Consider the following 14,123-nt stretch of genomic DNA (forward strand, 5'->3'; position numbering starts at 1 on the left):
GCAACAAGTAGTAGGAACACCTACTGGCAACTTCATAGCACAGCGACTGGCAACTTGCAGTGATAAAATCACTATATGTGCGAACATACCTTGATGTGAGGTGGGAAAGCACCTTAGATGGGACACTGTACCATCACAGGGCACCCCACACACACACACACACACACACACGCACACACGCACACACGCACACACACACACACACACACACCAGACAGTAACTTGAGCTTTGAATTGAAAGCTAGGTTTCCTGCATGTTAATAGGAGGCTGCAATATGTTCTAAAACAACATCTTTATTAAATAAAACGAATAGAATCACTAAAACTCTAACAGTGTACAGAAATTGTCACTTCTTTCAAACTCCTGAGTAATGTTATCATCTACTTTACAGAAAATAAGTACATCATAACTTTACACTGGTTTAATGCTGTTCAAATCTTACATTAGAAGTACATTACAACTTTTTTCTTTTTCTTTAACCATACCAACACCACATAACACCCTGACAATACAAAAACAATAAACAGGACGACAGGTGAGCTGTCATGTAAATGGCACACATAAAATATTTATACCTGGAATGTCACATATTTTATATATAGAGATATATAGATATAAAACATTTATTTCAGATAAAGAATATATATCTGAAATTGCAATCTGAATCCAAAGAATATCTAATGATTATATATATTTATGGAATAATTATGGAATCATTTTGGACAGAATGCACCTTCTTAGACCATACATGTGAGTTAAGCAGCAAACATAACTACACCAACACTGACAATGAACTGGCACACACAGTAATAAAGGGTAACAAATATCCGAATAGACTCATGAACTTGTTACTTTTATATGATACACTAAAATATTTTGGTATCAAACAGGCAGTTGTGGTGAGGCTAAATACTGTATATACATTTGAATATTTTCATCAAATCATTGTAAGCATGTTCATCTTGCACAGTTCTTGCTTAGGCATGCATAATCAAACATCTCCAACATAAAGCCCAAATATTATTCACATCAGACCTAGCAAAGTTCACATTCCAGTACTGTCGAGTAATATTTCATTTCTAATATAAGAGTTTACCTCACTGCACTATCTGAACATCCAATCCCTTCTTTTCTTTTCCATGGTGCATTTTTACAGCATTCATAATAACAGTCATCCATGCTGCCTGTAAGACAGTGGGACATGCCATCATGGAAGACAATTTGTCCAAACTCACAAAATTGTAAGACATTTTGAATATTTAACAGTCAAGAATAGCTTCTTTGGAATAGAAAACCATTTTAATAACCAGACACCTGTCAGAAAATCTTTTTCTTTTTTTTTTGATGGTAGTGTGAATGAACCAACTATTAGATCTGAAAAAAGAAGAAGAATGAAGAAGAAGAAGAAATCTGGAAATTTCCAAATAGTGTAATTTAAGTTATAATTACTATCATTATTTATTGGTCATGGCCCACAATCTTCGCAGCAATTCCATTTGACTTTGCTACAACCAAATACCACAAACAGATTAAAACATGAACGCCACCACAAACCTGGACAATTTGTCCAAAAGAATAATAATAGAAAATTATTATTTTTTTAAAAAATTACTGAAGGTCACTTAGAGAGAAAAAGGGAGACCACTGACAGAACTGTAAACACATAATGTGTATCTAATATTTAAAAATAAAATAAAGCGTAGAAAAACCAGAAGTTAGTCATTTAGCACGACCTAAATCTATGGATTTAACAGACTTGTGAACGCTGAAACTGAGCTGTTAAAACTTTACAACCTATGTAACTTCCACTGAAACACCAACACAACATCCCATGATCCGACATCAAAAAACACACACACACACACACACACACTCACGCCAGCTTTGATGATTTAGTGTGTCTAAAATACAGAATACTGTATTCAGCTCACTGACTGATTGACCCTTGCCTTGTGCTGCGCTGCCTGATTATACATCGCAGAATGTAGATGCACTTTCAGTTCCACAACAATAAAAATTTGCTTCTTTGCACATTCTTGAACCATGTACACAGCTCATCACTAAATGTAGTGTTCTGGACAGATTTTGGATTTGAAAATTCAAAATTCCAACTTTGTAAAAAAAACAAACAAACAAACAAAAACATCTTGGTGAATTACATTTAAAAAAAAATCGTCCTTATATTTCCTGTAACATATGAAGAATAAAACTTTCCCAGAGAATTGTAAATACTGTATCGTCTGTAAAATACTGTGATGTTTATTAACAGCTTTGGCAAAGAAGATCATGTTTATGCACCTTAGAAGAAAATTCACATTGTGATAGTTTGTATTTGTGGCACACAGTTCAGCTGTTGTCTCTCCTGCGTGTCCTTCATCGTTTCTTGGTCATATGATGAAAGAGGATTTGTGCCGGAAATGCCCCTATTAAAAAAAAAAGCGTAAAAAAATGTAAATTATTAATACCATATATATCTCAAATGCAAACAAACTGTCTGAAGTACAATATATATATATATATATATATATATATATATATATATATATATATATATATATATATATATATATATATATATATATATATATATATATATATATATATATATATACACACACACACTCACCTCATCTGCACTGACACAATCCTTTCCAGTGTCATATTGAGGGACTTTATAACTGAAAGAAACAGTGTATTATTACAGACACTCTTTATTCCATGGAAGGAACACTGTGTCATTTGTATTTAGCAGGTATTGGGAACAAACCAGCGTTACACTGTGCTGTCCTTTTGAACACATCTCACAGATTTACGTGTGTACTCACTCGTTTTCTTTATCCTCTCTGCAGGAACAGTAGCCGTGTTTTTGAACCAGACAGAGCCCCACTGTTAAAAGGATGAATGCGATCACTCCTGCTAAAATCTTGAGGAGCATCATCCCGATGTCAAAATCATCTGGAGATGAGGGGTGTGGGGGGTTAGGGGGGAATCGTACTGAGATTTGTATTTAATTGAAGTGAATTTGTTTAGCTTTGAGGAATTCCGGCAGCTAGTTTATCCTGACAATGCTCATGATGTTTTGTGTGTGGCTTCTTGTTACATGAAGCTACTTACAGACTTCCATAAGCTGTGGTGTGCATTTTGTGTGACCAGCGTCATTTCTGGCCTGGCAGTGGTACTCCCCTGCATCTTCTTTCTTCACTATTCTGAATTTCTGAAAAGAATAATATGCCGAGTTTAATATGTACACCAGGAGAGGTCACTGCTGGTCAAAAAAAAAAAAAAAAAACCCAAAACAAGCGTATTTAATCACTTTCTAAATCTCATCACTTCATTGACAGCTCGTTGTAGGCCGATTTAATATTTTTAATTCAAAATTTTCCCTTTTTTCTCTTTCAGACCAAAAACAGTGCCATTTTTGATTGTTTTTGTCTAAAAGTTTTCTGTGGCATTCCTAATAAATATAGCAAACTGATGATTTTATATATATATATATATATATATATATATATATATATATATATATATATATATATATATATGTGTGTGTGTGTGTGTGTATATATGTGTGTATATGTATATATATATATATATATATATGTATATGTGTGTGTGTGTATATATATATATATATATACACACACACACACACATATATATATATATATATATATATATATATATATATATATATATATATATATATATATGTGTGTGTGTGTGTGTGTGTGTGTGTGTGTGTGTGATATGTGTGTGTGTGTGTATATATATATATATATATATATATATATACACACACACACACACACACACACACACTTGTCTAATGTTACTTAAGTCGAAGACAGAATTAAGAGGTAGAATACATTTTTATGTTAATCAACTCTAAACATTCTCCAGTCACCTTGACACAAAGAGAGAGTGCTTACACGAGTTCACAGCATGTGAGGCAGGGAAGAGTTCAAAACACCTGCACAAATCACTCCAGATTCATATAATTCAGATTCATATTGTCTCAATTCCCATTTTATTGGGAATAAAAAGTGATAACTCTACTGCTAGGGGTGCACGGTGGTTAGCACGTTCGCCTCACACCTCCAGGGTTCTGGGTTCGATTCCCACCGTGGCCCTGTATGTGTGGAGTTTGCATGTTCTCCCTGTGCAGTGGGTTTCCTCTGAGTACTCCGGTTTCCTCCCCCAGTCCAAAGACGTGCATGGTAGGCTGAGTGAGGCATGGTGAGGCAAAGTGTCTGTAGTGTATGAATGGGTGTGTGAGTGTGTATGTGATTGTGCCCTGCGATGGATTGGCACCCTGTCCATGATGGGTGTACCCTGCCTTGTGCCCCATGCTCCCTGGGATGCTCCCTGTGACCCTGAAAAGGAGTAAGATGGATAGAAGATGGATGTATGGAAGTCTACTACTGTATAAGACTACTTTACTCTGATGTTAAATTGCAGAATGCTTACAAGAAAAAATGTGTAAAGCGTGGCAGCTCTGATAATCCAATATAATCGGACTAAACATCACTGGATGCTGTTACAGTCTAATAACGTGTAGGGGCGTGTGAATGTTTTAAACTTGTTAGAGCCTAATTTCTAGCATGGTAGAATATACCTTATTCATGTTGCCTGAATTGTAAACAAAATGCTTGTTAACTCTAATGTTCACACTAGCAAGCGACAGACACCCCTTCATTTTCTATATACAGTGCCCTCCATTAATATTGGCACCCTTGGTAAATATGAGTAAAGAAGGCTGTGAAAAATTGTCTTTATTGTTTAACCTTTTGATCTTTTGTTAAAGAAATTCACAAAAAATACTCTTCTCTCATGGATACCAAACAATTGCAAACAAAACACCGGTTTATATATATATATATATATATATATATATATATATATATATATATATATATATATATATATATATATATATATATATATATATATATATATATACACACACACACACACACACACACACACATACATACATATATATATATATATATATATATTTGTTAAATATAGTTGTGCAACAATTATTGGCACCCCTATGAATTCATATGAGAAAAATATATTTGAATTAGGAATTATCTTCCTATTGATTTTTTTTTTTTAAATTGTACACCTGGGTGACAAGGAACAGGAAATTGTTAAACCATGAGTTCCTGTTTCATAGGGCACTGTACATATGTGACACTGAGCTGCAATTTTCGTGACAGGCGCGAGCATCAAAGCGACAAAGAACATTTGTAGATTTTGTCAATTCTATGTCAATCCAATTAGGTATGATGTTATAAAAAAGACAAATTGAAAAACAACCAGATGCAGCAACCAGTATAAAGCCCAGCAATCGTCTGTAATCGTTTTGTCTTTCTAATGAGAAATAGCTGGTGTAGTCAGTAAATATTTGCGCTGTTTTCCCAACATTACTTAATTTGGCAACACTGTTGTATGCCGCCCTTGAGGCTAGTATTAAACTTTTTTTAATAACTGGTATCTTCATAGCTATCAAAGTGTTGTCTACTAAATCACTGAATTATGAGACCGCACAGGCATCATTGCAGCTGCCTTCTGTTTCAGACACTCCCTGTGCCTTTGAATGTGGCATGGCAGTTGGTGCAAAGTGTGCCAGTTTTATAAACTCCAAAATAGTTGTTGTCATGGGCTTTTAATGATCATCTGTTGCATGATAATACAAAACGGTCACTATGTTCTGTGTTCACACAAAAAGCTGGCAGTGGTAGTATTCAGTGGTGAACAGTGGACTAGTTCAACAAAGACTAAAAAACCATAATGAACTTTCTTTAACTTTCACACTGTCCGTTGTTACCCAGATGAGGACGGGTTCCCTTCCGAGTCTGGTTCCTCTCAAGATTTCTTCCTCATATCATCTTAGAGAGTTTTTCCCTTGCCACGGTCACCACCGGCTCACTCAATAGGGATAAATTCACACATGTAAAATCTGTATCCTGTGTTTATATGTTTCTGTAAAGCTGCTTTGAGACAATGTCATTTGTAAAAAGCGCTATACAAATCAAATTAAATTAAATAGTATTCCTGGCATGTACTGGGCACCTGATTCTCATTAATGTCATTAAAGTCTAGAGGTGCCCCTGCAATTATGCAAGGAAAAGACATAACGAAATAATTGATTCTCTTCAAATGAATACAAGTGCAACAAAATGAACAAAAAAAAGCAGTTACAACATGTCCACCTGTCTCTGCTTACCAGTGACCCAGTCTCAATGTTCATGACATATGAGGAGTTGTAGAAGCGGATGCTGGTTTTGGGGTCCTCAGGCAGCTCCTCATTGTTGCGAAACCACTGATACCGAGACAGAGGGTATCCCTCGCTCTCCAAGCACCGTAGCTCTGTAGAAGAGCCTGCAGTGACTGAATTTGGAACACTGCACCTTGGCACCACCGGCTTCACTGAAAGCCAAAATCAAAAGCAGAGCAAAACTTTTTCTATGATACGAGCAGCATATAACATTATGGACAGTTAATAGATGCAGAATTTATTAGATAAATTAAAGTACCTCTCACAGCCAGACTTATAAGTATTTCATCGAAGGGTTTGTGGTCATCAATAGCAACTACCTCGCAGCGATATTTCGCGCTGTCTGATCTGCTGGCGTTTAGAATCAGAAGGTTTGCAGGTTCTCTCAACAGCGCCCTGTTCACCAAATCACCTGCCATAAGAAGCACACTGCATGTTCTTCTCTGGTCTGGTGCATTCACCTATATGTGATAGTTAGCTTAACTTGAAATAAAAATAATATCCAGTATTTTTAAATATCATGGGTTAAAGTTTGTATGTGGATACATACTGATATTACCTGTAATTTTATTTTGGAAATATACATAACTGGGAACCCCATTTTTGATCTTCTTCCATTCAATCCTAGGGTTGTTTGTAGATATGGACTCTATCAAGCAGGTCAATTCAATTGCTTTAAAGTAATAAAAAAAACAAAAACAAAACAGTTGTCATTGGACAAATTACTGGAAGGATTAGTGTAGTCTTAAAAAATTCAGAGCTTTAACTTACAGTCAAATTCATTGGCCCACACATCTTTGTCTGTAGTTCTGAGAATTACAGAAAATGTCACACAACCTGGAAAATACAACAGACAAATCAGCCAAACATTTCAATTCACATATTTATCAAGCTTGATCAGTGAAGAAAGCACCTAAATTCCCTACAAACATATAAAACATGCTGGGTAACATTGACATGGCCAGCATACCAACGTTCCATTGTACCCCCAGACTCACCATATCCAAAGAGCAGCATTCCCACCTACAACCCTCAAAATAAAATCCTCTGAAGTAGGTGGAAGGCTGTCTGAGTTGGCAGCTGCTGGCTGGGATGGAAGTGACAGCCTGGTGCTATGAAGAGGTGAGGGTCAGCTGCTACCATACTTCAGAGTGCAGAGTGATGACCATGCCGTTATCTTGTAGCGGCTGGACCAGCTCATCATTCTGGTTGGAAAGATGCACTGCAGTCCACGGACTGACATGGGTCTGACATGGGTCTGACATGAGTCTGACATGGGTCTAGCTGAAAAAATGAAGACCTGGGAATTCACAGGAGTCTGAAATAACTTTCCCTGCAGTGTGTACATTTACATTTCCTCATTCGGTTGACACTTTTATCCCAGTTGACTTACAACTGAGATAGGATACAACTTAGCAGCTGAGGGTTAAGGGTCTTGCACATGGACCCAACTGTGGCAGGTTGGAAGTGCTGGAATTTGAACTCTACTACACTCCAGTAGGCCAAAGCGTCAACCATTGAGCCATCACATGGGTGTACACCATGCTGTTGGTGCAACCATTAAAGTTTGGTTGGGTGCATCATTATAGGATCTGGTGTCTCGCAACTGTTCCTAGCACATCATGAGATATCTTTAAGATGTGTCAACAGTTTGTTCGGAACATATACAACAACCATAGAAGCGTGTGTATGCTCCGAGTTGCTGCACCAGCATTAGCATGGATGGCATAAAATGATCAATTCCTGGACCACTGTCTGGTATGAGAAAAGGGAGGTAATAATTTCTGTTATAAGTGGGGTGCTGATGGAGTACTGATGGCACCAGTGGCAGAAAAAAGACTGTCCATGACACACAGGCTTAAACAAGGTTGCAGTTAATCCAACCAGTCTGCTCAGTGTCTGTTGTAGAATAAATACATTTCAGGACAGGTAGTAGGTAGTAGGTTTAATAATTCTAGCCGACTTCTAACACTGTAAAATGGACAAACAGGACAGAGAAACAGAACTCGACCAGGTGAAAACAAAACTCGCTCTAATACAACAAAGTGCACAACCAACAATTCTAGGACAAGGTCAGACACAACATAATAAACCAAATCCCCTAATAGACTACCAGCTGGTAGCCTCTACTAGCCAATTTACATGAGCCTCTGGGCGATGGAAATAAGGCCACTCGTGACTCAATGGGTTCAGAGCCCAACTTTAATTCATATAGTCATTTTACAAATTAAATATGTGGATGAATGTTCCAATGTAACATTTCAATACAATGGAGATGGTAATTAAATATTTATTTCTTCTATACTGTGACTGAACAAGCCCCTTGAGCTTTACCTCTGCTCTCATGGAGGTTAGTGGACATGTCTGTGCTTCTCTTGTGGTTTGTTTTGTTCACTGTAAACCATGATAAACATACGACAGATTTAGGGCAGCTTATGTTATAAGTGTGCTGTTACAGTATACAGTGTATACACCACTCATACATCAATCATGGAGAAGCAAGTCTGTCAGACATAAAATAAACACCAGGAAAAAAAAACGGTTTCAAAACAGTGATAATTCATTCTCTTAGTGGTCGCGATGTCTACAGGGTCATTCTCACAAAGCTTACAGTGAACATACAGCATTTCAGTTGAAGAGATCATGATTTTATTGTTACTGTTTTTACAGTGATTAAAATACTTTCCCCTCATGAACACTTTTACGGTACGGCAGGTAATAATACATTTTCTACACGTTGTTTGGATTTTATAAATGATCTGAAAATATTCAATTCTCAGTTAAATTTTTGACAGACAGATTTAAGTAGATTTTAGTGAATGATTACACCATTATGCTGTCAAATGCCATCAATAGAATCGACAGAACAGAAGCCAATGAATGTAAAGTCACAGAAGAAAATTTGGAAATGTTAGTGGTGTGCGGCTCTGAATTTTTAACCAGTAAGCGATCAGTTCGGGCCGAACTGGAGCTAGATAAGTGGATAAAAGTAACATGGATAACAGTAAACCTACATGACTGATGATTAAAATAAAGTACTTAAAAAGAAAAGAGAAGCCAAAGGGGGTTCATTTTCTTTAAGGGTCGAAATAAAGACAAACTCCAAACTAGAACGGGCCGTGCGAGTCTGAGCTTGTTAAAGAGCGGGACTTTGATACTGATGATTTGGTACATGAGTATCTCAGACCCAGAGGCACTTCAGACAGAAATACAAAATAATGATTAAAAAATGATCAGACAGGCGGAGCCCTTCAAAACCTGCCATGAAGTCATTTCAGTGGCATAGCTGAATTACAGTCTCAATGAAGGTCTACACTGACCGGGCACACACAGCGCCACTGGGCACGAACACTGATCTGAGTCTGAACGCTGCGCCATAGATCCAAGCATTGCACCACACATCAAACACAGACAAATCACTGAACAGAGGACTGAGTCGACCTGAAACTGCTGAGTGATGGTCCAAAACTATCAAAAGCACCAGGAACACAAACAGATGTTACAGCTGCGACACAGACACGTATCACACATAGGGGATCAAGGTCCAAGGAAATCTGATGCTCAAGCTTAGCTGTGGAGCTCCACCACAACCGGCAACCAGCAGATGTATCTCACATACAACCATCCAGCCAGTTTCCATACCGCTTATCATACACAGGGTCTTGATGGAGTCTGGAGCCTATCCCAGGGAACACGGAGCACATGGCAGGGGACTCCCTGGATGGGGTGCCAACCCATCACACACACATTCACACACTATGGACAATTTGTAACATGCCGATCAGCCTACAATGCATGTCTGTGGACTGGGAGAGGAAACTGAAGTACCCAGAGGAAACCTGCAAGGAGAACATGCCAACTAACATGTGTGCACACAGGGCAGAGGTGGGATTCGAACCCCCAACCCCAGAAGTGTGAGTCAAACTGATTTGATAATGTAGAATTCATAAAATAGATTTTTTATTTTATGAATTCTACATTATCAAATTATCAGGACAAAAGTTGTCCGGAATACTACGTGTCTTGTCATAAAAGCTGTAATCTTTTATCATGGCTTAAAAAATTTAATATTGTTTTTTTTTCTTTTTTCTCCTGGAATTATGGATTTTCCTTCTTATCCAAAACAGGTACAAACAATGCTGTCTATAAAATTTTCCAAATAAAGGACCTTGAAAGACAGCTGTCCTTATGTTCCCTTCCAATTTGGACAAATTCTTAAGCAGTACGAATGTTTTCTAAAAATACAGCCTACCCAGGTGGCGTCCTAGTGAGATTCATCAGTTCTGTACCCTATACAACGTACATTTTAATGACATTAATAAATCAGTTCCTCATTAATTAACACTTTGTAAAGAAATAATCCGCTTTAAATACACAAAAACTCACATGGCTTGACAATTAATACACAAATTAGTTCCTTAATGTAGTATCCTTATTCTTTTTTTTCCCTTTTTTATAAAATTAAATACATTCACATTAAAATATAGTGAAAAGTTACACATATTATTCATGTTGCATATATGTTCATACTGTATGCATTTACTAGAAATGATTTTTAACCTACCAAAATTAGTAATGAGTAATATTTTATTTTAAATGCATAAAATCATGCAGATACAGATCAGGAAAATCAGTTAAGGTTCAAAGTTCAAAAGAATCTGAGGCTATTGTGGGCACAGACTCACCCAAACTGGACAGCTGAAGACTGGAAAAAGACCAGGTGATTTATTTTCCTAATCTTCAACTGTTCAGGTTGGCTGAGTATGTCTCCATGATAGCCTCATATTCTTGCTCTTGGCTCTCTGACAGGAGTGGAACCTGATTTGGTCTTCTCCTGCTGAAGCCCATCTGCCACAGGATTTGATGTTTTGCTCATGCCGAGATACTTTTCTGCTCACCATGGTTGTAAAGAGTGATTATATGAGTTACTATATCCTTTCTGGCAGCTCGAACCAATCTGGCCATTTTCCTCTGACCTAAACAAGGTGTTTCCCCCCACAGAACGGTCACTCACTCAATGGTTTTTTCGTACCATTCTGTGTAAACTCTATATGTGTGTGAAAATCCCAGGAGATCAGCAGTTTCTGAAATACTCAAACCAGCCCATCTGGTACCAACATCCGTACTAGGGCTGAAGTCACTGAGATCACATTTTTTCCCCATTCTGATGTTTGATGTGAACATTAACTGAAGCTCTTGACCTTTTTGATGTTTGACATTTGTATGTCTAAATGTCTAAATGTAAAATGTCTCTTATAATAATTGAAAATGAGAAACAGTAATGAAAAAACAAAGAATATTTTAATACTAGGTTCCAGTTTATCATATATTTATATGATATGATAACCTGAAACTGCCTCAATGTTTTATCATAATAATTTTGTTGTTTGCCTCAAACCTGTTTTAACCTTTTACTGAAAGCAAAATCATTTTCCAAACTAAACAATGAAACATTTTAAAATCCTATTTTTACAGACATCATGTTGTCTGGCCTCTCACTGTGAGTAATGTAAGATACTATTCGCGGTTTTTGGTGTATTGGTGCTTTGCTTTGCTTTGCTTATTAATATCAAATTTTTGTATCAATGTTTTACTGCTGTTCATCTGGAGATTTTTGTTGTTGTTGTTGTTACAACCTTGAGCCATTTTCTTTGATAAATAAGATTAACATAATTAGTTATTCTACTGGATTACTGATCATTAAAATTGTTTCTAATAAACTGGACAGTCTACTAAATTGGCCAGAAAGTATTGATTCATTTTCTAACAGTAGCACTGAGAGTATTTAGAGCTACGGGACAAATTACAGGTTTGTATTAATGCACTCATCCTAATACGTTTTTGTTTCTATGGTAACAACTGACACAGGGACTTGGATGGCGGACGCTCAACATGACCTGATTTTTTTGTGTAATGATTGCCATGGTGACATTTTCCAGACAGCTATCCTATGTCTCGCAAATATGACAACGTTTTTCATTTTATTAACTTCAAAAGACAGAAAAAAAAAGCGGCTGGTGAGGGAACAACTCGATTATAGCTGTTATACATGATAACAGGAAGCAGGTTTTTAATCTGACGTTTCTCAACATTAAACATATATAAATGGATAAAAGTGCAATGTATTGTTCTTTAAGAAATACAAAATTGGCATTACTGTTATTGGGAAATAATCAACTTTGGGTTGGTATCAATTACTCCGGTCTGCATCGGGTGACATCACACCACCCTGTTGTTGATTATTTTCCTATAAAAGCATATAATTTTGTCTTCTGGGAAGCACGTAAATATCTTACGTAGCTTCTGAAGGGTGGTACTACAGTAAAATGAAAACAAATAAGGTTAAACAATATAATAACAATTTACACCGATCTTCCTGTTCAAAGGTTTATAACCCCTGGCTCTTAATGTATCATGTTGCCTTCTTGACCATCAGTGATTGTTTGCACCTTTTGTAATAGTTGTGTACCAGTCCCTCAGTTGTCCTGTGTGAAAAGATGGATCTCAACATCATATAGGGGCTATTGGAAAGGGGTCAAATATGCAGGAGAAGCTAATAATGTGCAGGACCTGGAGGATTTTTCTGAACAGTGGGCAGTTTAACTGCTCAGAACAAACAAGGGACTCATGAACAATTATCACAAAACAAAAAACAGTCGCTGATCATCCAGGTAACAACACACAGTATTAAGAATCAAGGGTGTGCAAACTTTTGAATTGGTTCATGTGTGTAAATTCAGTTATTACTGTGTCTTGTGGACTATATGTAAACATCTGTTATGTGAAATAGCTTATTCAAGTCAGGACTAAATGAAAAATAACAAAATAGCAAATAGCAATTTTTATGATCCCTCTTATTTAAAAAATTTTTTTTTAACATTTTGCAGATTCTGCAAGGCGTAGGTAAAATTATGACCTCAACTGTATAGGACAAAATCATGAGATTCAGCAAAGCAATAGTGTAACAGCTTTGTGTCTAACCCTCTTGCTCCTCTTAATAAAAAGACGCCCTGTTGCTTTTTAAAAAACAAACATTCCTTTAAGGGTTAAGTCCACGGCAAGCCAAGACAAACAGTCATGTTGTCCCAGCTGTAACTGATGGAACTCGAAGGTCTCAGCTGACGTTTGCTTTACTTTCCCATCAGCCATGCATCCTGGGCTATTTTTACATGGGCTGCTGACACCGAACCGTTAGAAAGGCCACACGATACACCACATTATGTCCTTTCAAAAAGTCCATAAGCTGTACTGACTTTCTCGTGCCTGTCCTCCGTGTCTGGGATAGTTGCGCACAGTCACATTAAAGAACGCTTACTTTTTAGGAATTTTCTTTACGGAGGTGGGGGTAAAAAAAACTTCCACAAAAGGAAAATGAAAGGTCAGAGACTAACTTGAACAGGGTCAGAGTTAATGTTTGAACATTTTTATGCTGATTTTCCAACGATTCAGCTCAGTCTTTTAACCTACCATGTGTCAAACTGGGATGTAAACCGAATTCGCTCTCTGATTTTCATTAGCTGAGAAACATTATAAACATCTGATGTCAAATGTTTTCATAACTCCAGCAGCTGCTCTAGTGTCTAGTTGGGAAACATTTCCAGTGCTACTCAGACAACTGAAGTACTGAAATGTGAAAGACAGAACGGACAGACAAAGGCGTATCTAAAATGTTTCTGTTTCCCTTACACAACTGGGTATAAACACCTAACAGGATTTGTGTCACTTCACAAACACTAGTAGAACAGTTTGATATTCAAAACACACACACACACACACACACACACACACACACACACACATGCCATGCCAAGCTGTCTCATCAGCATTAAAAGAACT

The 14,123-nt window shown here is 37.0% G+C and overlaps 1 protein-coding gene across 2 annotated transcripts in view; it reads right to left on the minus strand.

The window, feature by feature from the left end:
* Positions 1-274: 274 nt before the first annotated feature.
* The window catches only part of jam3a (junctional adhesion molecule 3a), a 14,966-nt gene continuing 1,117 nt past the window's right edge, over positions 275-14,123 (minus strand). Inside the window, exons 2-9 of one of the 2 annotated variants that reach the window (XM_017490144.1) lie at positions 7,059-7,124; positions 6,847-6,960; positions 6,547-6,699; positions 6,237-6,439; positions 3,116-3,215; positions 2,827-2,956; positions 2,628-2,679; positions 275-2,424 (exon numbers count right to left, since the gene is read on the minus strand). In XM_017490144.1, the coding sequence (XP_017345633.1) occupies positions 2,389-2,424; positions 2,628-2,679; positions 2,827-2,956; positions 3,116-3,215; positions 6,237-6,439; positions 6,547-6,699; positions 6,847-6,960; positions 7,059-7,124 (854 nt within the window). In that variant the 3' untranslated portion in view covers positions 275-2,388. Of the gene's footprint in view, positions 2,425-2,627; positions 2,680-2,826; positions 2,957-3,115; positions 3,216-3,930; positions 4,375-6,236; positions 6,440-6,546; positions 6,700-6,846; positions 6,961-7,058; positions 7,125-14,123 lie in introns of those variants that run through there. The other variant, XR_008398202.1, reaches the window with a different exon arrangement.

This window comes from Ictalurus punctatus, chromosome 17 (assembly GCF_001660625.3).
Source record: "Ictalurus punctatus breed USDA103 chromosome 17, Coco_2.0, whole genome shotgun sequence".
NCBI classification, from domain to species: domain Eukaryota; kingdom Metazoa; phylum Chordata; class Actinopteri; order Siluriformes; family Ictaluridae; genus Ictalurus; species Ictalurus punctatus.